The sequence below is a fragment of the Cuculus canorus genome, chromosome 21, assembly GCF_017976375.1.
Source record: "Cuculus canorus isolate bCucCan1 chromosome 21, bCucCan1.pri, whole genome shotgun sequence".
In the NCBI taxonomy this organism is placed as follows: domain Eukaryota; kingdom Metazoa; phylum Chordata; class Aves; order Cuculiformes; family Cuculidae; genus Cuculus; species Cuculus canorus.
Window position 1 is genome coordinate 3,853,914 of NC_071421.1, and position 20,951 is coordinate 3,874,864.

The following is a 20,951-nucleotide window of genomic DNA, read 5'->3' on the forward strand; positions in this document are numbered from 1 at the left end:
CTTCCCTGTGACTTCAACCCCCGCCTCGCCCAGATTTCCCCGAGGCTGCACGCTGGCCCCTGTATTTATTTATTTTAGCCACTGTTCGGGCCAGGTTGTCAGCCAAGTCCTTCCTTCCCTGCCAGACCCAGCCAGATGGGCATAATTAGGCCTGGATTAAGTTGAAGCTTTAACTCTTTCGAAGGCAGCGCAGCCGAGAGCCCCTTGTGGCTCCTCTGCAGTCCCCTCCCCGCCAGCCGTCCCATTTCATTTGTTCCTTTACCAGTACATGCTTCTGGGAATCTCACAGAGCAGCCAGAAGTGCTTTTGGCAGATCGCTCACCCCCACCGCGGCTGTGAGCCAAAACATCCCTCCTGCTGCTGCCGGAGAGCCCTGACCTCAGGGGATCCCAACCGGCACCCATCCCGGGGGCTGTGGACCCCAGGGCCGCGGGCAGTGCTGGGCCGTGGTAGCAGAACCGCAGTCGGCAGCCAGCTTATGTTTGCAGTCACGGATTCGTTAAATGCCCAGCGTGCCGGTACCACCCATCCAGAAGTGGTTTTCCCAAAAAAGGTCCTCAGCTAAGCCTGAGATGCTCACTCACCTCTGCATGACACCCACCGTCCTCATCCTCACTCAGGAGCTGAATCCCTGCCCCAGAGAGCTGGGAAAAGAAAGAATTAAAACAATGAAGTTGCTCCAGGTTTTCCAGTAGGGCAGAGCTGGGCAGGAGAGCCCAGCATCCCCTCTACCCGTGTAGCACAATCCATCCCAGAGCCAGGCGACGCATCCGAGCCAAACCGGGAGCTCATCCCAGGACGGAGCAGCAATCCCCACTACCGAGGGCTGCGCAGGGACGCGTGGCGAGCAGCCAACTCCCTCCAGCAGCTCCAGCCAGGCACAGGGAGCATTCCTCCCAGTGTCCGAAAGGAGCAGAGCACCTGCGCAGTGGCAGGGACCGAGGTCCCCGGTCACGGCCGCCGTGAGCCAGAGAACTGCTTCCCGTCGAAGGGAGCAGCCGTGTCCGAGTCGATGCGGGCTGAGGTAAAACTCAAACCAAACCACACTTTTAACAGTTTTATTAGAAAACACTGAAATACAAACGGCAACTATAAAACATCACCTGAACCGGACACGCTGCAGTATCCGCTCTGGACACTCAGCCAGGGACTCTCTGGGCTCCGCAGCGCTCGGGGCTCCATGACATCCCCTGGGTTCCTGCCAGTCTCCACACAACCAACCCTGAGTTTCCAAGGCTTCAGGTGTAATCACACTCGAATGTGTATTCCCTCCGCTTGAAATGCTTCTTCTTCCTCAGCTTCCCAGAGCCCAGGATGCTGTAGTTATAATCGGATGTGACATATGGGATCTCTCCCTCAACTCCTTGCTGGAAAAAGGGAAAACAAAACCAGAAACAACCTTTAAGAATGAAGCGAGAAGGGGTTTCCTCTACAGAGCTGACTGATGGAAAAGAAAGAGTCTTCACCGAACAAACCCTGCTCTGGTATCCGAAACATGAGAAGAACGTTCTCCTCTCCCTGTCGCTATGCCTTAAAGACAATTTCCTACAGAGATACTGATCTGCTGGTGCCCAGACATCTCTGGGCATGCACAAGCCAGAAATAAGAACGGGAAAGCCCGAAAGCAGCCTCAACGCAGCCAGCTTCCACCCTCTTCCTGCGCAGCGCCTACCTGGCCCACGAGAACACAGTTTGGGATGGCGATATTGCCCAGGAGCAGACAGTTCACTTGTCTCAGGTTCTCTGGAGGCACCGGCGTCAAAATGTAGTAAAGCTTCTTCTCCATATCGACCCCTCGGACGATTCCTGAAAAAATACACAGGCAAAATTCAGTCTTGGCTCCTCCGACTGCTTTGGGCTGTTAAGTGGATACAGCTGAAGCTCCTGCAATAAATGGCTCTCCTATAACCAAGAGCAGGAGCTGAGACACATCCGGAGGGATCTGCATCGCTGTACCCGCTTTTCCAGGGTCTCAGCATACACACGGACACCTGACCCAAATGTCTGTCCTTGCGCACTGTTAGATTCCGATGGAAACTCGAGGAACTCTGTACTAAACTCCATGTCAGAACCACATCAAATCCAGTCTTAGAAGGAAACCGGCAGACAATGGAAGGAATTTCACATAAGCCACATGGAATCGGCTTTTAGGAATGTGATCCCAGACAGCAAGCAAACAGCCACGCTACGGAAGAGGTGAGCTAAGACAGGCACCACACAACACCTTCCCCACGGCTGCGACCACCGGTTAATGTGAACCAAAGGACTCGCAGCTCCGCTTGTCACGGAAGGGAACACGCGGACCCTTCCATCTCACCCCACTTCCTCAGTGTTTTTTTGACAGAGCAGGCAACTCCGCTACTGAGGAGCCGATCTGCGCAGCTGCGAAAGGCGAGAAGGCAGCTCGAGGTTCCCGGGCTCGCTCACCGAAGCCAAAGCAGTCACAGACCGGTGTCTGTGTCAGCAGGACCGGCCCCTCCGACTGGCAGCGGATCTCATCCGGTATCCTGCAGAGCCCGACCCAGCTGGCGTTCATGGCATACATGATGTTGGTAGGAGCGACGTCCGTGTGAATAACCCTGACTGCTACAGCACTGAACGGTACCTGAGGGCACGGAAAGAAGAAAAAAAGCCTATCATTTACTCTGCAGTCCAAATGCAGAGATTAGATAAAGCCATGGACAGAAAACCACAGCCCCAGGAATCCTCTCTGTGGCAAACGCACTCGGTTGAACGCAAACGAGCACACACACGCGCCACACAAACACTTCACTCCTCCGTACACTGAGCAAAGGCACTATCGCTCTACAGAGCACAGAACCATTTTCTCTGGGAAAACATGCCGCGCAAGCAGAGCCGTCAGCCAGGCTCTCCGCAACATCTCCACACCTTTCCAAACCACTCCCTTACCTGATACGGCACCAGACTGTGCAGCGGCAGCACCGCCCCGATGTCGGGGTACTGCAGCTGACCCAGGTAGCCCAGGATGGACATGTCCCGCAAGACCCCGCTGTGCACTCGCCTGCGGAAACAACCGCAACGAGTCAAGGAGAGGCAGAGCACGCGCACGCAGCGATCCAAACCAGACAACCCAGGCAGCGGTAGCTGCAACCTCGCCCAAGCTCTGTTTTTAAAGCTTCTACCACCGAAGAAAGTTTTTAGAGCAATGTTTTTATGGCCTCTAAGGGATCACAGGATTTAGGATACGGTTTCAAGGCATTAATTAACAAGGGCGGTGTTTGTTTTCTTTCTTTCAAGTCTGACAATGCGTTAGGAGCCCCCCAACTGGCAAGAGAGGAGAAGCGCTACCCCACGATGCTGAGCAGCAGTCGTGGCCAGGGTCAAAGCAAGTGACCGGCAGTGGTTGCTGGAAGCAGAGAAGGAGAGACAACCCCTGTCCTCCTGCCCCTCCAACTACTGTCTCCCCCGAGTGCCCAAACAATGCCCTGACACAACCCACCAGCTCTGAACAATTTAACGGAGCAGAGCAAGAGCCTCCACCATCAGGACTAGGCAGGATTTTGTTAAGCCCACTAACACGACATAGCGCTGAGCTTTCTACTTACGCTTCACCTGCAACTCCTGCTCGAGGAAACTCCGGATGGACGTAGAGCAACTTATACTCGGGAGCCGATGCATCTCCCTCCCCTTCCGACGGTTTCCAGCTCTCCGCTGCATTCATACTCATCTGCTTGCACTTCGATTGCTGTTTGCCCTTGGTGTACAGGCCGGGAGTGAGGTGCACGTACTCCGGTGTGAGCGGAGCCATGGCCTTCCAGTCGTACACATCCATCTGAACAATGTGACTGGGCGACAACAGCCGAATGATATCAATCAGAAGCAGCAGCCCCTCACCTTTAAGGAGCAGAGAAAACACCATTGCGGCCGCTACCCAAACAGGTCAGAATGCTGTTATGGAGACCAGGACTAGCTCAGGGGGGTGTATTTCTGGTTCCGGACTCTCTAGAAAGCACGGTGTTCTTTCCCTCCCTGCACACCACCTCCCAAGAACAGTTTTAGCCTACCTTTCACCCAGCCCATGGTGTTGATGACCAAGGGCACCTCCTTCTTGTAGGAGCTGAACACGTACTTCACGACGTCGAGGTACCTCTCTGTGTCCTGCTCGCAGCTAGTCTGGCCGTAATACACCATCTTACGTGGCGTCTGCTGGTGAGTGAACGGGGGGCCTAGGAAAGGAAGCAGCAAAATTCTAGTGGCTTTTGTAAGTCAAACAAAACAGCCTCCATCCAAACTTCAAAGAAAACAGCACCTACATCCCTTCTGAAATAACCTGTCCTCTTCCCACACGCTGACATGCCTTGTACAGCCTGCACTTACGGAGGAACTTTCGCACACTAGGCCTTCTGTTCGTTTGGGTTTTTTTTCCTTGTTGGTTTTAAATCACTGCTTTTTACACACTTGGGAATTTCAAAACAAGCCTTCAATGACTTGTTTTGAAGTCATTGACTATTTTGAAGTCATTGACTATGACCGACTATCCAGAAAGCAAACCAGTCTGGCCACATCCTTCTAAGACAGCGCCCCAAATCCACAAGACCACAACCACCAGATATTTCTTCAGCTCTAAGTTTTTTACGGTGATAACAGCAGCCCCCCACCCACCTCCATGGATCCACACTGTATTTCTCAATCTAGTTTCTGGCAAGTGCAGAGCACGGGAAAACACGTACCTAGAATTGGCTCTGTCACGTTACTTAAGGATACGCATCCCGGCGGCGTAAACTCAGTTTGACCTATGTCACATTCCATATATTCAACAGAGGGAAGGCTGCAGTGAAAGAAGTCCGTATATTAGCGTCCACTAAAAAAAGAAATAGGACACGACCTGGAACACACCAGAAGCACAATCCCAGGTCGTCAGAATTACTTTCTTGAATTCAGTCAAACCACCATTTGCCTCTCTCCTCCCCTCACCCGAGAGGGGATTAAGGGAGTACGTAAAAGGCTCAGCCACACTTCAGTGTGTCTTACAACAGCTCCAGCCCCGTCCCGCTCTAAGGGCCGCAGCTAGAACGATGGCTGGAGGTGGTACTGGTGAGTGTATCCCACATTAACTGGGCACCCCTAGACCAGCCATGACGGATTTATGAACGTTATCACCTTTATTCTAAGCACACAGCGGTCAGAATAAGTTTCCACACATTTGTCTGCCAAGAATCCTCAAAGACATGACCAAACTGCAACTCACCATGCATTTTCAAGCATTGTAACGCCCAGTTCCTTACTGAACCATAACTGCTCGATGCCCAATTAGTTCAGATACTCCAAGACCGCAATTTAGTAGCGTTTCAACAGAAACGCTCAGTAGTCACCTTTTCTGCAAGGAACTCAACTCAAGAACGCCCACTTTTCCCAGTTCTTCTTAGTCTGTTTTTTAAGAGATATCCACCTTCCAGTCTTAACAGCTTTCCCAAGAATCTTGGCAGGCAGGTTTTTTTTCCTTCTAAATCCCAAGCAGTACTTAAAATCCTGTAGAACACGCACAGACTCACCGGTTCAGTAACAGATTAATCAGGTATCTGTTAAATGTCGATTTCCCGGTGTTTTTTGGGCCACACACCAGAATCACAGGGACACCTTCATCTTCCGCTGGAAAAGCAAACACACAGACCGACGGTGTCAGTCCTGCTGGTGTTCACATATATTTATGAGGGGAAAAAAGAAAAAGCCTGAACCCCGCTGCAGGCTGTGGGGTTCAACTAGGATATGTTCTAATGAAACGGAAAGAGAAAATACATTGAAGAGAATCATTTTAAGTGAAAAAAAGTAAAGGGAAAAGGCTCCTGCAGCGAGAGAGAAACCGTAGGGCTGCAGCGCAGCTTTAGAGCTGTGAGCTCTGAGAAGTACAAACCCACTCAAGGGGATGCACAAGCTCAAGATTCCCGCTACGTAGGAGAGAAACAGGACCTTGGAGGAGCAGCGCCTGTCCCAGGGCACTGGGACAGCCTGACGAGCCTCCTTCCCTCTGGCTCCTAAAGCCACCAGCCTCCCCGCACACGGGCCACCCACCACAGCATGCCTGGATCAGCTCCTCCAGCGCCAGCACCATGCTCTCCGACACCAGCAGCCCGCGCTCGGGGCTGCACTTCACAATTCCCACAGACGCCAGGACCGCGTCTTCCGGCGTGAAGCTGGACTCCTCCTTTTTCTAGGGCAGAGCGCAAAGTCGTCTCGGAGGCTGCGCGGGGCGCCCGCAGCGCTGGGCGCCCAGAGGAGTGCGAGCGCGGCGGCCGCTTCTGGCGCGGCGTTGGGTCGCACCTGGGGCTCGAAGAGCTGCGAGAGCTGCGGGTGGCTGAGCAGGAACCGCGTCACCGGCGTGTCCAGGTGCTCCAGCAGCACCAGCGTGCACTCGGGAGAGAACCGCGCCAGCACCTTCACCCGCGCCTCTGAGGGACACGGACACACGGACATAGGCACACAGGAACACAGATGCAGACACGGACACGCGTGCCGATGAAGATGCATGTACGGAGGCATGCACAGACAGACGGACAGACACGCAGACAGATGCATGGGCAGAGACACAGCCACACGGACACAGATGCACAGACAGTGATATGGGCACAGCGACGCAGACAGATGCACGGACACAGACACAGATGCACAGACAGATACAGATACAGACAGACACACAGACAGATGCACGGACACAGACACGCACAGACAGAGATGGAGACACACAGACAGGGATGCACGGACACAAGATGGAGATACAGACACACGGACACAGATGCACAGACAGACAGACAGAAGACAGAGATACAGACACAGATGGACAGAGATACAGACACACAGACAGATGCACAGACACGGACACAGACACACAGAGACAGAGGATGCACAGCCACACGGACACAGGCAGACGGACACAGAGACACAGGTGGACAGAGACAGACAGACGGACACAGGGAAGCAGACACAGATGGACAGGAGGGTAGATGCAGACCCACGGACACGGAGAAGTGGACACAGACGGACACGAGGACAGATGCAGTCCCACAGACAGACGGACACAGAGGCTCAGCGCGGCCCCCCCGCCCCGCGCGAAATGGCGGCCCCGCACCGCCCGCGCACAAAATGGCGGCCTCTCCCCCAACCCGCGCTGCACCCCCGGCCCCGCACCCCCCGCTCCCGCACGGCTCCCCTGTTCCCCATCCCGCACCCCTCCATTTGAGTCCCCCATTCCCCATCCCCACCCCTCCCATCTGGCTCCCCCATTCCCCATCTCCGATCCCCCCGTTCCCCATCCCCGGTCCCGCACAGCTCCCCCGTTCCCCGTCCCCACATCCCCATTCTCCGCACGGCTCCACATTCCCCATCCCCGCACCTCCCATTCGGCTCCCCCATTCCCCGCACGGCTCCCGTGTTCCCACTCCCCTTATTCCCCCATTCCCCACACCCATCCCCGCACTCCCCATTCGGCTCCCTCATTCCCCATTCCTCATTCCCGCACCCTCCATTCCCCACACGGCTCCTCCATCCCCATTCCCCACACCCTCCATTCCCCGCACTCCCCACTCGGTTCCCCCATCCCCATATCCCCCATTCCCCATCTTCACACCCCCCATTCCCCGCACGGTCCCCCATTCCCCACACCCTCCATTCTCCATCCCCGCACTCCCCATTCGGCTGCCCCATCCCCATTCCCGCACCCCCCATCCCTGCACCCTCCATTCCCCGCACCCCCCATTACGGTTCCCCCATCCCTATCCCCGCACCCCCCATTCCCCGCACTGCTCCCCAATCTCCGCACTCTCCATTCCCCATTCCCCGCACTCTCCATTCCCCGTACCCCGCACTCTCCATTCCCCGTACCCCGCACTCCCCGCACGGTCCTCCATTCCCCGCACCCTCCATTCCCCATCCCCGCACCCCCCATTCCCCGCACGGCTCCCGCATCCCCGCACCCTCCATTCCCCGCACTCCCCATTCGGTTTCCCCCATCCCCATCCCCGCACGCCCCATTCCCCGCACGGCTCCCCCATTCCCCATCCCTGCACTCCCCATCCGGCTCCCCCATCCCCGTTCCCCGCACCCCTGCGCGGCTCCCCCGGCTCCCGCAGCGCCCGTTTCCCGTCACTCACGGCGGCGCACTCGGTGAGCCCGCATGGCGCGGCGGGCGGCGGCGCGGAGCTGGTGCGGGTCGGCGCGGGCGGCGGGCGGCAGCGCCTCGATGCGCAGCGCGCAGTGCGAGGAGGGCGCGAAGGCGCGCAGCGGCGGCTGGTGCGGGGCCAGCGCGAAGCCCAGCACGCGGGCGGCGCCCAGCAAGCAGCGCACGCCGCACTTACCGGAGAAGCTCAGCGCCTGCGGGAACGAGCGCGGTCAGGGGCGGCGGGAGCGGCGGATGGAGAAGGGGTGTGGGGGTAAAACGGGGGCGCCCACCTGCCGCGGCGGCAGCAGCAGCAGCACGGCGCTGCCCTCCGCCGCTTCCACCGCGCACAGCCCCGCGCGGGGCGACGCGTCCCGACGGCCGGGGCGACGGGGGCGACGCGGTGCGGGCATGGCGGCCGCACCGAGCCAGCGACGGGCGTGCGTGGAGCCAGCCCCGCCTCCAGCCCCGCCTCCAGCCCCGCCTCCAGCCCCGCCTCCAGCCCCGCCTCCAGCCCCGCCTCCAGCCCCGCCTCCAGCCCCATCCTGCCCAACTCCAGCTCCGCCTCCAGCCCCATCCTGCCCAACTCCAGCCCCATTCTGCCCAACTCCAGCTCCGCTTCCAGCCCCATTCTGCCCAGCTCCGCCTCCGCTTTCAGCTCCGCCCCCAGCTCCAGCCCCGCCCCTGTCTTCGCCTTCAGCACTGCTCCGCTCCTGCCCCATCCCCAGTCCAGCTTCTGCTCCTGCCTCCATCCCCTACTCCAACACTACCCCATCCCGTGCCTCCATCCCCGCCCCGGCCTCCGCTCTCGCCGCATCCCCATCCCGTGCTCCTTCTCCCGCCCCCTGCGCCTTCAGTCCTGCCCCAGCTCCATCCCCGGCCCCCATCCTCGCCTCCACCTTCATCCCTCGCCCTGCCGCATCCTCTGCCTCCACACCGTACCCCGCTCCCTGTCCCGGTCCTCACCTCACCTCCTGCTCCAGCCCGGTCCCCGCCGAGCCCCGCGATGCCGCTGCCCGCGCTGCTGCTGGTGTGCGCCGTGGCCTCCGCCGCCTCCCCGCGGGGCCGCTCTCCGCTGCGCCTGGCGGGGCTGTTCCCGATGCACGGCGCGCCGCCGCCCGCCGCCCGCCCCGCGCTGCCGCTCTGCGACCGGTGAGACCGCGACCACCCGGTCCCCCGCCGCCCCGGGTCCCCTCACGCCACCTACCCCATCCCCTCCCCGTTCCCGCTGCGCCGGCGGCCCCCCTCCCGCCCCGGTCCCCGTGCCGGCTGCGCGGTCTGAACCCCACAAACCAGCTCTGAACCCTGCAAACCAGCTCTGCCCCCCCCAGTGCGTGTTCTGAGCCCCACAAACCAGCTCTGAACCCTGCAAACCAGCTCTGCCCCCCACAGCGCGTGTTCTGAACCCCACAAACCAGCTCTGCTCCCCACAGCCCTGCTGCCTTCAAGAACCACGGGTACTGCCTGTCCCAGGCCATGCGCTTTGCCCTTGAGGAGATCAACAATTCCAGCTGCCTCCTGCCCGGCATCTCCCTGGGCTACGACATCCACGACACCTGCTCGGAGCCCGCCAGCCTCCGCGCCACGCTGCGTGCCCTGGCCCGTGGGGACAGCCAGGACATCCAGCTGCTCCCCTCTTTCCGGCACTACCAGCCCCGGGTGGTGGCGGTCATCGGGCCCGACAGCACCCGGCTGGCCCTCACCACGGCTGCTGTTCTCGGAGTCTTCCTCATCCCAGAGGTAAGGGCGATGGTTTGAGGGTGGTACTGAGAGTGGGCTTGGAGCCGAGGAGCCTGGCCAGGCTGGAAACGGAGCCTGGCCACGCAAATGTTGGTAGCTGGGATGGCAGCTGACTCGCCTGAAGGCTTCTCCCACAGCAGCATCCAGCTCTCTGCAGGACCTGGGCTCCTGGTTCGAGGGAGCGCATCCCATTTTTCTCCTGGCTCCCTTTCCAGATCAGCTATGAGGCCTCCCTGGAGACGCTGAGCCTGAAGCGGTACTACCCCTCGTTCCTGCGCACCATCCCCAGCGACAGGCAGCAGGTGAACGCCATCTTCCTGCTGCTGCAGCGCTTCGGCTGGACCTGGGTCGCGCTGCTGGGCAGCAACAACGCCTACGGCAGGGACGGCCTGGACACGCTCAACAAGATGCTGGCAGCCAGCGAGGTGTGTGTCGCCTACCGAGGCATCATCCCCCTCAACCAGGATTCCAATAGTCCAGAGCTCCACAATCTGGCCAGAATCCTCACGGAGGTCAAGGTCAACGTCACTGTCGTCTTCGCCACCAAAGGAAGCGCCCGCGCGTTCTTTGAGGTCGTGGTCCAGAGGAACGTCACGGGCATGGTGTGGGTGGGCTCTGAAGACTGGTCGTTAGCACAAACAATCTGGCAGGTGCCGGGCATCCAGGGGATCGGCTCGGTGATTGGGATGTCGGTTGAGAAGACAGAGCCCATGATGCTGGAACGCTTCAAATCTTGGAAGGCGGCAGAGGAAAGCGCTGCAGCTGAATGCGCAGGCAGCATGGGGGCAGACGGGGAAATGGAAGGGAGCGCCCAGCTGGAATGCACCCAGCGCTGCACTGGCTGCCACTTGCTTGCCACTGCCCCTGATGCATATGATGCTCAAGCCTCCTTCAACGTCTACTCGGCCGTCTACGCCGTGGCCCACGGCCTCCATGACCTGCTGGGCTGTGCCTCGGGGGCCTGCAGCAACGCCACAGTCTATCCCTGGCAGGTAAGAGCAACGCCAGGAAGGATCTTCCTTGCGGAAGAGGATCATTCCTCAGAGACAGGATTTTCCCCTCTGTTCAAGGGTTTTTTTTCCTTCTAGAAGGCTTGCGTCCCAGCTGAAGAACCTCACAGGCCTCGTCTGCCCGAGACCTGGGCCTTCCCCTAGGCCTGGATCACACTCTGCCCTCGCAGAAACCAGGAGGGACTTCCTGATTTGGGGCTGGAAAGAGGAGCCAGAGCACGAAGGGGCCCTCCAGCACCCCTTCCTCCCGAGACAGGGCCCTGCACGCCTCTGTGGGAGCCCCCTCAGTGAGAAGGGCTCTTCCCTTCTGTTTTACAGCTCCTACAGAAAATCAAGCAAGTGAACTTCACCCTATACAACAGCCGCATCTCTTTTGATGCCAACGGAGACATTCGTAAAGGCTACAACATCATCATGTGGAACTGGAGCGGCACGAACTGGGCGTTCGACGTGATAGGAAAGTTCAGTATAAACCCCGACCGGTTGAGCATTGACCAGGGCAGAATGCTGTGGCACACCAAAGATCACCAGGTACCGTTCTGTCTCCAGATCTTATTTATTGCTTACTGCTGAGCCAGCTGCACCCCCAACACCACCAGGCCTGGCGTGTTTCCCCAGAGCAGAACAAAACCGGGGTGGTATAGAGGGAGAATCCACATCCTGAGCATCGGCTTTCATCCTGCCAAACAACAAGCAGGGCACACAAACCTAAAACGCTCCCAGGTCCCACTTTTATCGTTAAAAGGACCCATTTTCTCTGTAAGAACCACAACGTTGCGAGCTCTCGGCTCCGGCCCAGGCTCTGTCCAGGAAGCCGGCAGTGAGCTGCATGCACGCAGGCAAGCCCGGCCCTGGCGCTCAGCGAGGTGCCCGGCTGCCCGCCTGACCCTCGCCACGCTCCCGGCAGGCTCCCACCTCGATCTGCTCCCAGGCCTGTCAGCCAGGAGAGAAGCGGCTGCAGCAGAGTCGCCACCGGTGCTGCTTCAGCTGCGTGGCCTGTCCGGCAGGAACCTTCCTGAACAGATCTGGTCAGTACGGCGGGGTGCGCTCCCTCCCTTGCCCACACCCGGCTCCCCACTTCTGCTCCACCATTCCCTCAGGCTCTTCCCTCTCACTCTCTCTTCCTCCCCGTGGTTTGTAAAACCCTCAGAGCTGACTGTGGGTATGCAAAGCCTGTGCCCTGTGCCTTCTGGGGAGCTGCTCACACCTGGGTGCAGGCGGCCAAACGGCCAGCGGAGCCGGTGCCGGCACAGCCCCTTTTCCAGCGGTCAGCAGACACAGGCATCCAGCCACACAGCCGCTTCCTGCGCCGCATCCTCCGGGAGGGAAATTCAGCCCGGTGGTTGTCTTTGTGTCCCGGGAGGCACTCTCGGGGCTTCCGCACCATGTGGTCATATGGAAATGCCCCTATGGAAATGTGCCCTGCCTGGGGCAGGCAGCGGGAATCTCCTGTCTCTGAGTCACCAGCCACAGTTTGAAGGCCCTCGCCGATAGACCGCTGGTCACTCAGCAGCCCCAGCCCGCGCTCCGGATCATGGGGTGGAAATGGCATCTCCGCGTGCCAGCGATCAGCGTTCCCGTCCCAGAGCGCTGCTGGTGGAAGGCGGGCTGCTCCAGATCCGTCCCGGCCTTTGCAGATGCACAAGCCCCTTCCCCCTCAGCCCACTCACCCCTGAGCCCTGGCTCACCTTACCCCTGCCAGCCTCCTGCCTCCCAGCCCAAGCAACAGAATTCCAGGAAGTCCATGGGGGTGGAATTTTGGGAAAGAGGCCCTCCCCACTCCCCAAGGCTTGGAAGCTCCCGAGGAGAATGCCCCGGGGCCTGGGGCTGCGAGGGGGGTGCTGCACTGTGGCTGATCTCTTACCGGGGCGTGCAAGGTGCCCGTCAGCGCCCGGCTCCTGTCCTCTGCAGACCTCTACAGCTGCCAGTCCTGCAGGCTGGACGAATGGGCCCCGCCGAGGAGTGAAGTGTGCTTCAGCCGCACCGTTGAGTTCCTGTCCTGGTCTGAGCCCATCTCCTTGGTGCTGCTGACCACTACCATCCTCCTCCTGGTGCTCATGGCAGGGCTGGCCGTCCTCTTTGCCATGAATGCTTCCACACCGGTAGCGAAATCTGCGGGAGGGAAGATGTGCTTCCTCATGCTGGGCGCTCTGGCCTGCACCTGCAGCAGCCTCCTCTGCTACATTGGGGAGCCCACCCGGCCCAAGTACCTGCTGCGGCTCTCTGTCTTTGCCATCAGCTTCACCCTCTTCCTCTCATGTGTGGCCACGCGCTCCTTCCAGATCATCTGCATCTTCAAGCTGAACGCGCGCTGGCCGGCTCTCTACGAGGCGTGGGTTCGGCGTCGGGGCCCAGTGCTCTTCGTGGCCACCACCACGGCGGCCCAGGCTGTGCTGTGCCTGGCCATGGAGGCCGCCAACCCCTCAGTGCCGCACAGGGACTACAGCTCATTGGCCGAGCGGGTGCTGCTGGAGTGTGGCCCCAGCACAGCGGTGAACGAGACGACGGCCATCGGCTACACTGTGCTGCTCAGCGCCTGCTGCTTCATCCTCAGCTATGCAGGCAAGGACCTGCCCGCCAGCTACAACGAGGCCAAGTGCCTCACCTGCGCCCTGCTCCTGCACCTCACCTGCTCCGCTGCCATCTTCTGCACGCAGAGGGCCTTCCGCGGGCGGAATGAGGCAATAGTCCGGGCGCTGGGGGTCCTCTGCACGCTGGCTTCGCTGCTAGGCGGCTATTTCCTCCCGAAGGCCTTCATTATCCTGTTACGGCCGCACCTCAACACCAACGAGCACTTCCAGATGGCGATCCAGCGTTACACGCGGCGCCTGGCCGATTCCTGAGCCGCTGAGAGGAGGCGGAAAGCCTGACCTGCCGCCGCTTGAGCCGCCGGGGCCGCGATCTCCGCCGGAGGCCCCACCTCGCCGCCTCCTGAACCACCGAGGGAGGCGAGAAGCCCACTCTTCGCCGCCGCCGAGGGCCGAGGGCCTCCCCCTCCACCTCCTGAGCCTCCGGGGGATGCGAGGGGCCCCATCTCGGCCGCCGGGGACTGGTGGACCCGGTCTCCGGAGCCGCAGAACGCTCAGTCCTTTGCCACACGAGAGGCGCTCCCTCTGACGTCACATCCGGCGCAGCAGCTGACCCTCCTCGGCGCTGCGTCGCGCTGCGTGACGCCACTTCCGGCGCCGATGGCGGGGCGATGGCGGCGGCGCACAGCGTGCGGGTGCTGCGGGAGCTGAACCGGCAGCGCGCGGCAGGGCAGTTCTGCGACGCCACGCTGGGCGTGGGCGGCCGCGAGTTCCGCGCCCACTGGCCGGTGCTCGCCAGCTGCTCGCGCTTCTTCCGCTCGCGCGGCCCCGGCGGCCCCGTGGCGCTGCCCGAGGCGCTGGCCGACACCTTCCAGCTGCTTCTCGACTTCTTCTACACCGGCCGCCTCGCGCTTACCGCGCACAACCGCGCCCGCCTGCTGGCCGCCGCCGAGCAGCTCGGCGTGCCCGACGCCGTGGCGCTCTGCAGGGCCTTCCGCCCCGCCCGCCCGCGACCGGGCACCGCCGAGCCGCCGCCGCCACGCCGCGACGGGGTGCGAGGGGGACGTGGGGGCGGCCCCGCAGGGCGTGAGGGGACGGGGGGGTGGCAGCCCGCGGTGCGTGAGGGGACACCCGGGATGGCAGGGGGGTGGTGGCCCTGCAGTGCGTGAGGGGACAAGAGGGGGGGGTGGCCTTGTAGTGCGTGAGGGGACAAGAGGGGTGGGGGGGTGGTGGCCCTGTAGTGCGTGAGGGGACAGGAGGGATGGGGGATTGGTGGCCCCACAGTGCATGGGAAGACAGGAGGGATGGGGGGGTTGGGAGGATGGTGGCCCCACAGTGCATGAGGGGACATGAGGGATGGGGGGTGGTGGCCCTGTGGTGCGTGAGGGGACACGGGAGATGGGGGTTGGTGGCCCCCTAGGTCATGAGGGGACAGGAGGGATGGGGGAGTGGTGGCCCCGCAGTGCGTGAGGGGACATGGGGGATGGCAGGGGGGGTGGCAGCCCCACAGCCCAGTGGTGCCAAGGGGACAGAAGGGATAAGAGGGTGGCAGCAGCCCCACAGCCCAGCATTATGTGAGGGGACAAGGGAGATAATGGGGTGGCAGCAGCCCTGCAGTCCATGAGGGGATACAGGGCCTGATGGGGGGCTGACGGCCCCGCAGTATATGAGGGGACAGGGAAGATAAAGGGCGGTGGACCTGCAGCCCAGTGGTGCCAAGGGGACAGGAGGCATAGGGGGGGTGGCAGCCCCACAGTCCCGTATGAGGGGACGGGGGATGGTGGCCCCACAGCCCTGCCTTGCTTGAGGGAACAAAGGGATGGTGGGGAGGAGCAAGAGGGGTTGGGGGTATAAAAGGGGAGGTGCATGTGGGAACAGGAGGGACGATGTCCCCCAGTGCGTGAGGGGATGGGGATGACAATGGCCAGAGGCGCGGTGACAGGTCCTTATTACTCTGCGTCCAGGCAGGGTGTGAGGGGACAGGGAGGATGGTGAGGGAAGCGATGGGCGGAGGCGCAGTGACAGGCGTCTGCTCCCCCACAGGCCCCAGAGGTGGCAGGTGACGGGGGGCAGGCGGACGGTGGGGCCCTTCCTGGGAAGAAGGCCCTGAGGAGCAAAAAGAGCCCCTCCCCGGGGAAGGCGCCCGGGCCGCCGGGGAGCGGAAAGGGCACAGCAGCACCTGTCGAGTGCCCTACGTGTCATAAAACCTTCCTCAGCAAATATTACCTTAAAGTGCACAACAGGTAAATGTTCCGGTTTCTCCTTCCCGTCGCGTGCGCTCCGCTGGGCCCCTCGCCGCTGCACCACAAGGGTGGGCGTGCAGTCCTGTTTCCAGCCCCTTGGAAAAGGGGTGTCCCCTCAGCCCCAGCGCAGGTTGATTCGAGCCAGGGAGGGGGTTGTGCGTCTCCAAAACAATTACAAGACCGGCAGCATCCATCCTGGGCTTTGGCGCCACGGCCAGCCTGGCTCACAAAGGCAGTGCTGGGGTGTCTCCGGGCAGGCGGTAGGAAACAATCCCTGGCTTTTGACGCCGGCACACGCTCTGGGGAGTTTGCCAGGGTCATGGGGAGCTCCGGGCGCAGCCAGGTGCTCCAGGGTTGGTCATAGAGAGGGAAGAGAGTGCCTGCAGAGAGAGCACGAGCTCCAGCCGTGCCCACTAGGGGTTTAGTGGAGTGCAGTGGGCACCCAGCCTGCCTGGTCCTTCCTTCTCCCTTCCTTCCCCTTCCCAGAGACCTCACCAGGCCGGTTTGTGCATCTGCTGTGGTGCTGGCAGTGATGGACACTCCCCGTTTGTGTTCCCCTAGGAAACACACTGGAGAGAAGCCATTCGAATGTTCCAAATGCGGCAAATGTTATTTTAGAAAAGAGAATCTCCTGGAGCACGAAGCCAGGAACTGCATGAGCCGATCCGAGCAGGTACTCCCGGGAGGCTGCCGTGGTCTGGAAAGCGCATGTCCTTCTGCAGGAGTGGGGTTAGAGCCTCTTTCCAGCCGCAGTCCATGTCCCGCTCAGCTACAGAACAAAACCCTCTCATCCCCTCTGGGTGGCATGTGAACCTCAGCCAGAACCCACCACGTCCACTGCCGATGGCGGTGGCTTTCACCTGATTTGGGGTGCTGGGAGATGAGAAGCTCAACACGAGCTGGCAACGTGCGCTCGCAGCCCAGAAACCAACCGTGTCCTGGGCTGCATCCAAAGCAGCGTGGCCAGCAGGGAGGGAGGGGATTCTGCCCCTCTGTTCCTCTCTTGGGAGACCTTATCTGGATTATTGTGTCCAGTTTTGGAAGCCTTAACTTAAGAAGGAGATGGAGCTGTTGGAATGGGTCCAAAGGAGGCTACAAAGATGATCCGAGGGTTGGAGCACCTCCTGTACGAGGACAGGCTGAGAGAGTTGGGGTTGCTCAGCCTGGAGAAGGCTCTGAGGAGATCTTAGAGTGACCTTCCAGTACCTGAAGGGGCTGCAGGAAGGCTGGAGAGGGACTGTTCGTAAAGGCTTGTGGGGATAGGGTGAGGGGGAACGGGTATAAACTGGAGAGGGGCAGATTTAGACTGGACATAAGGAGGAATTTCTTCATCATGAGAGTGGTGAGGCCCTGGCCCAGGGAAGCTGTGGCTGCCCCATCTCTGGAGGGGTTCCAGGCCAGGTTGGATGGGCCTTGGGCAGCCTGAGCCAGTGGGAGGTGTCCCTGCCCATGGCAGGGGTTGGAACTGGATGATCTTTAAGGTCCCTTCCAACCCAAACTATTCTATGATTTGCAGACACCGCTCATTTTGTCTGCTTTTTCCAAGCACCTGAGGATGCTCTTGAAGCCTAAAAGATCCAGATGGCTGCAGGCACGATTCAACACCATACCCAGGCCCCGGTGCCCCAGTGCCAGCTCTGGTGTGAGCTGCAGGCATCCCATAGCCTCGTGGCACCACGGAACCCAGTGCCTCGTGGTCTCTTGCAGGTGTTCAGCTGCTCGGTCTGCCAGGAGGGGTTCAAGAGGCGTGTGGAGCTACGGCTGCACATGGTGTCACACACCGGGGAGATGCCCTACAAGGTCAGCAGCGCCCGTCTGTGAGGACGCGGGAAGAGCTGTTCTGTGGTGGGGCGGCCTGGCCAGCGGAGCTGAGCGCACAGGGGTCCCCATCCCGAGCTGGAATAAGCTCCAGGGACGCACCGGAGCTGGGTGCTCTCTCTGGCCTCACCGGTGATTTGTGTGCTGCCTCAGCACGGCGCGGCCCTGCCTGCTGCACCTACACGCCACCCCTCGCGCCAAAGCGGCCGTTTTGGGGGGGTGGAAAGCCGATCCTCCTCTTTTTGTCCTGCAGTGCTCCTCCTGCGCCCAGCAGTTCATGCAGAAGAAGGACCTGCAGAGCCACATGATAAAGCTGCACGGTGCACCAAAGCCCCACGCGGTGAGCGGAGCGGGTGGTTGCGGGCTTCTGGGAGGGACTAAAGCGCTCAGGCCTCTGTAGGCTCTGTTTTAGCGCAGCGGGGAGCGACAGAGCAGCTGGGAACGGTGTTTGGGGTTGCAGGGTCAGCCCTCATCATTCTTTTGGCTGATAGACTCAAGTCCGGAGCAGTGTTTCACTGCTGTGTGGTGTTGTGAGGCTGCAGGGAGGGCTGGGGCTGCTGCAGGCACGCACTGTGAATAGAGAGAGCTCCACGAGCTGCCTAACCCGCGCTCCCCTGTGCCCTCGCAGTGCTCAACGTGTTCCAAGTGCTTCCTGTCCCGGACCGAGCTGCGCCTGCACGAGGCCTTCAAGCACCGGGGAGAGAAGCTGTTTGTCTGCGAGGAGTGCGGGCACAGGGCGTCGAGTCGCAACGGCCTGCAGATGCACATCAAGGCCAAGCACAGGTGTGACGCGGCTGTGTCCTCCCATCCGCCAGCCGGGCTCTCCTGGCCGAGGCGTTGGCCGGGGCCTTCCAGAGGTGCTGGGCTGAAGCTCCTGCTGGGAATCCAGCGAGGCCCCGCGGGTATTCTGTGCTGTCACAGAGGGAGCGCCAGCTGTCGGCACTGTGGGTGACTGTAGTACAGCAGGCAGCGGCCGAGGCTCACCCACTCAGCTCATCCCCTTTCTTGGAGCGGCAAGGACTGCTCCCAACGCTCATCCTTCACATTCTTTGTCCTGGGCTGGTCGTAACGCCCAATGGACCAGAGGTTCCTGGAGCCCGTGGCTGCAGAGCAGCAGTTGTGGGCCTCCAGATACATTAGCGTGAGACAGATTGAAGTAGGATGAACTGCGGGCAAGGAGCAGCCGCTGAGCTGAGGGGCTGGGGCTGGCAATGGCAGGATTGTAATGGTTCTGCCCACAGGAACGAGCGCCCCTACGTCTGCGAGTTCTGCCACCACGCCTTCACTCAGAAAGCCAACCTCAACATGCACCTGCGCACGCACACCGGCGAGAAGCCCTTCCAGTGCCACCTCTGCGGCAAGACCTTCCGCACGCAAGGTATGGCCCAGGCACGTGGCTCCTAGTGCCGAGCACCACGCTCCGGAATCCAGGGGGCACCGGAAAGCAGCTGTGCTGCAAAACTTCCCTTCTCCTGCCAGCTTCACCTGGCACAACAGCATGCGCGGGCTGTGCTGCAGCGCATTCCTGCGTCTCGGGATGGGGGGGAATGTGCCAGGATGGGGGGCATGCACCGCTGACCCACGGCTGCTCCCCTCTCTCCTGCCGCAACTGGCAGCGAGCCTGGATAAGCACAACCGGACGCACACCGGGGAGCGCCCCTTCAGCTGCGAGTTCTGTGAGCAACGCTTCACGGAGAAGGGGCCGCTGCTGAGGCACATCGCCAGCCGGCACCAGGAGGGACGGCCGCACTTCTGCCAGATCTGCGGGAAAACCTTCAAAGGTAACAGCCCCCGCTCCACGGCTCCTTGGAAGCCACCCTGCTCGCGGTGCTGCCGCCAACGGCTCTCGCTTCCCTTGTGCAGCCGTTGAGCAGCTGCGTGTCCATGTCCGCCGGCACAAGGGCGTGAGGAAGTTTGAGTGCACCGAGTGTGGCTACAAGTTCACGCGGCAGGTGAGGTGCGGCCCATGGAGCGCACGGCGCTGTGCCAGAGGAGCCGGCCCTCACCAGGCCCTGCCTCGTTCTTTTGCAGGCTCACTTGAGGCGCCACATGGAGATTCACGACCGGGTGGAAAACTACAGCCCGCGGCAGCGGAAGCTACGGAATCTAGTCATCGAGGACGAGAAGGCGGTGGTGGTGGCCCTGCAGCCGCCCCCGGAGCTGGAGGTGGGCTCGGCTGAGGTGATTGTGGCGTCCCTGGCCCGTGGCTCCCTGCCCGAGCAGATTCCCGTGCAGAGACTCTGCTCCAACGAGAGTTTCTCCACGGACATGATCGAGCAGTCACTCATCATCACCACGACGATTCCCTAAGACTGAGAAAAGGCACGAGCGCCCGCACCTCCCTCCTACCAACCCACAGCACCGCGCTAGGCTCCTCTTGCCACACTGCTGCTTCCCGGGTGTTGTGCATCCGCCCCTTCCCCTCCAGGCTCCCACCCTGGGCTGCAGGGGAAGAGTTGCAGCGACGTTAGCACCGGGTCTCTAACGAAATGACCGTGAAGTTACGCAGAATGGCTGCTCAAATAACCTTGTGCGTGCTGTGCGATGCGGACGCGGCCGGTGGCACCCTGTGTCCCGCTCTGAATTGCTTTTTAACGAGCGTTGAGTGCGAGCTGGCGCGGTTCCCCTTCCCTCCAGCGCTCTCGCCTGGCACCAGCGGTTCTGCCTCTGGATCTGAACACCATTAAATCTCCCCTTTCCTTAATGCTTTCCTGTGCCTTATTTCTTCTTTAGTTGTTGAGCTTCTGCTAATTGCTGCAGTGGGGTACGACCCACATCTCTGCCCCACTGAGCCATTTTAACCATTACTTCACTTGAACCGGGTTATTGGCAAGGAGCTGGATGAAACTCCAGGCTCCTGCGTCCAGGTGTGGGGATTTGTGTCTGAAACAAGGGGTCCTGAGTGTTCCCAGGGTGGGGGAAGATGATGGAGGGCACCCATGTACCCCAAACCCACCGCTGCGCTCTCTCCCTTTCCCTTCTTCCTCACGGAGAAGGCAGAGTCTCCGCCCGGGCTCCGCAGTGACCCCTCGGACGCGCCGGAGGTGCATGGCACACCCTTTATTTGAATTGACTGCTGCAAGTAAATTTAAAAACAAACCATGAGAATAAAAATACACGATCTGTAAATGCCGCAGGCCTTTGTTTCAAAGGACGGTGCTGGAACTGTACTCAGGGATGTGGACAATGAGGAATTCTCCAAAAAAATAAATACTGATCTATAGCTGAGCCGATTCCGGCTGGGGAATGGGGCGATGATGGGCAGCGAGCACCCACGAGAGCCCAGCACAGACACCTGCGGCAGCCGCGTGGCACGTGCCGTCCTTCCCAGGCACCACACGAGACTCCCAAGGACAGAGGAGCCGCCCTGAATCGCGGCCCCTGCCCCACTCCTCTGCCCACGGGGGTCCCGGCGCATCCCAACCTGCGGCAGCGCCGGCAATGGTTTCAAACTGTGGGGCGGCGGCAGCGCCGCGGCTTCAAGGCACTGTCAGTGTTTCAG

At 60.8% G+C, this 20,951-nt stretch overlaps 3 protein-coding genes across 3 annotated transcripts; 2 read left to right on the plus strand and 1 right to left on the minus strand.

The window, feature by feature from the left end:
- Positions 1–1,043: 1,043 nt before the first annotated feature.
- On the minus strand, positions 1,044–8,565 carry NOL9 (nucleolar protein 9). Its single transcript, XM_054086117.1, has 12 exons — positions 8,404–8,565; positions 8,106–8,325; positions 6,280–6,407; positions 6,031–6,169; positions 5,514–5,610; positions 4,692–4,789; positions 4,026–4,187; positions 3,567–3,855; positions 2,911–3,022; positions 2,428–2,605; positions 1,673–1,806; positions 1,044–1,367 (listed from the first exon to the last, which is right to left on the minus strand). The coding sequence occupies exons 1-12, from the start codon at positions 8,521–8,523 to the stop codon at positions 1,239–1,241; spliced, it is 1,806 nt and encodes a 601-aa protein (XP_053942092.1). The 5' UTR covers positions 8,524–8,565; the 3' UTR covers positions 1,044–1,238.
- A 464-nt stretch (positions 8,566–9,029) lies between these two features.
- TAS1R1 (taste 1 receptor member 1) lies at positions 9,030–13,708 on the plus strand. The gene is made up of 6 exons (XM_054085874.1): positions 9,030–9,262; positions 9,544–9,850; positions 10,066–10,842; positions 11,179–11,391; positions 11,768–11,888; positions 12,772–13,708. Exons 1-6 carry the CDS (start codon positions 9,117–9,119, stop codon positions 13,701–13,703), a joined length of 2,496 nt encoding a protein of 831 aa, XP_053941849.1. The 5' UTR covers positions 9,030–9,116; the 3' UTR covers positions 13,704–13,708.
- A 216-nt stretch (positions 13,709–13,924) lies between these two features.
- Positions 13,925–20,861, plus strand: ZBTB48 (zinc finger and BTB domain containing 48). The gene is made up of 10 exons (XM_054085877.1): positions 13,925–14,440; positions 15,432–15,631; positions 16,193–16,304; positions 17,339–17,431; positions 17,703–17,789; positions 18,078–18,232; positions 18,691–18,827; positions 19,066–19,230; positions 19,313–19,401; positions 19,481–20,861. The coding sequence occupies exons 1-10, from the start codon at positions 14,060–14,062 to the stop codon at positions 19,757–19,759; spliced, it is 1,698 nt and encodes a 565-aa protein (XP_053941852.1). The 5' UTR covers positions 13,925–14,059; the 3' UTR covers positions 19,760–20,861.
- The last annotated feature ends 90 nt before the right edge of the window (positions 20,862–20,951 follow it).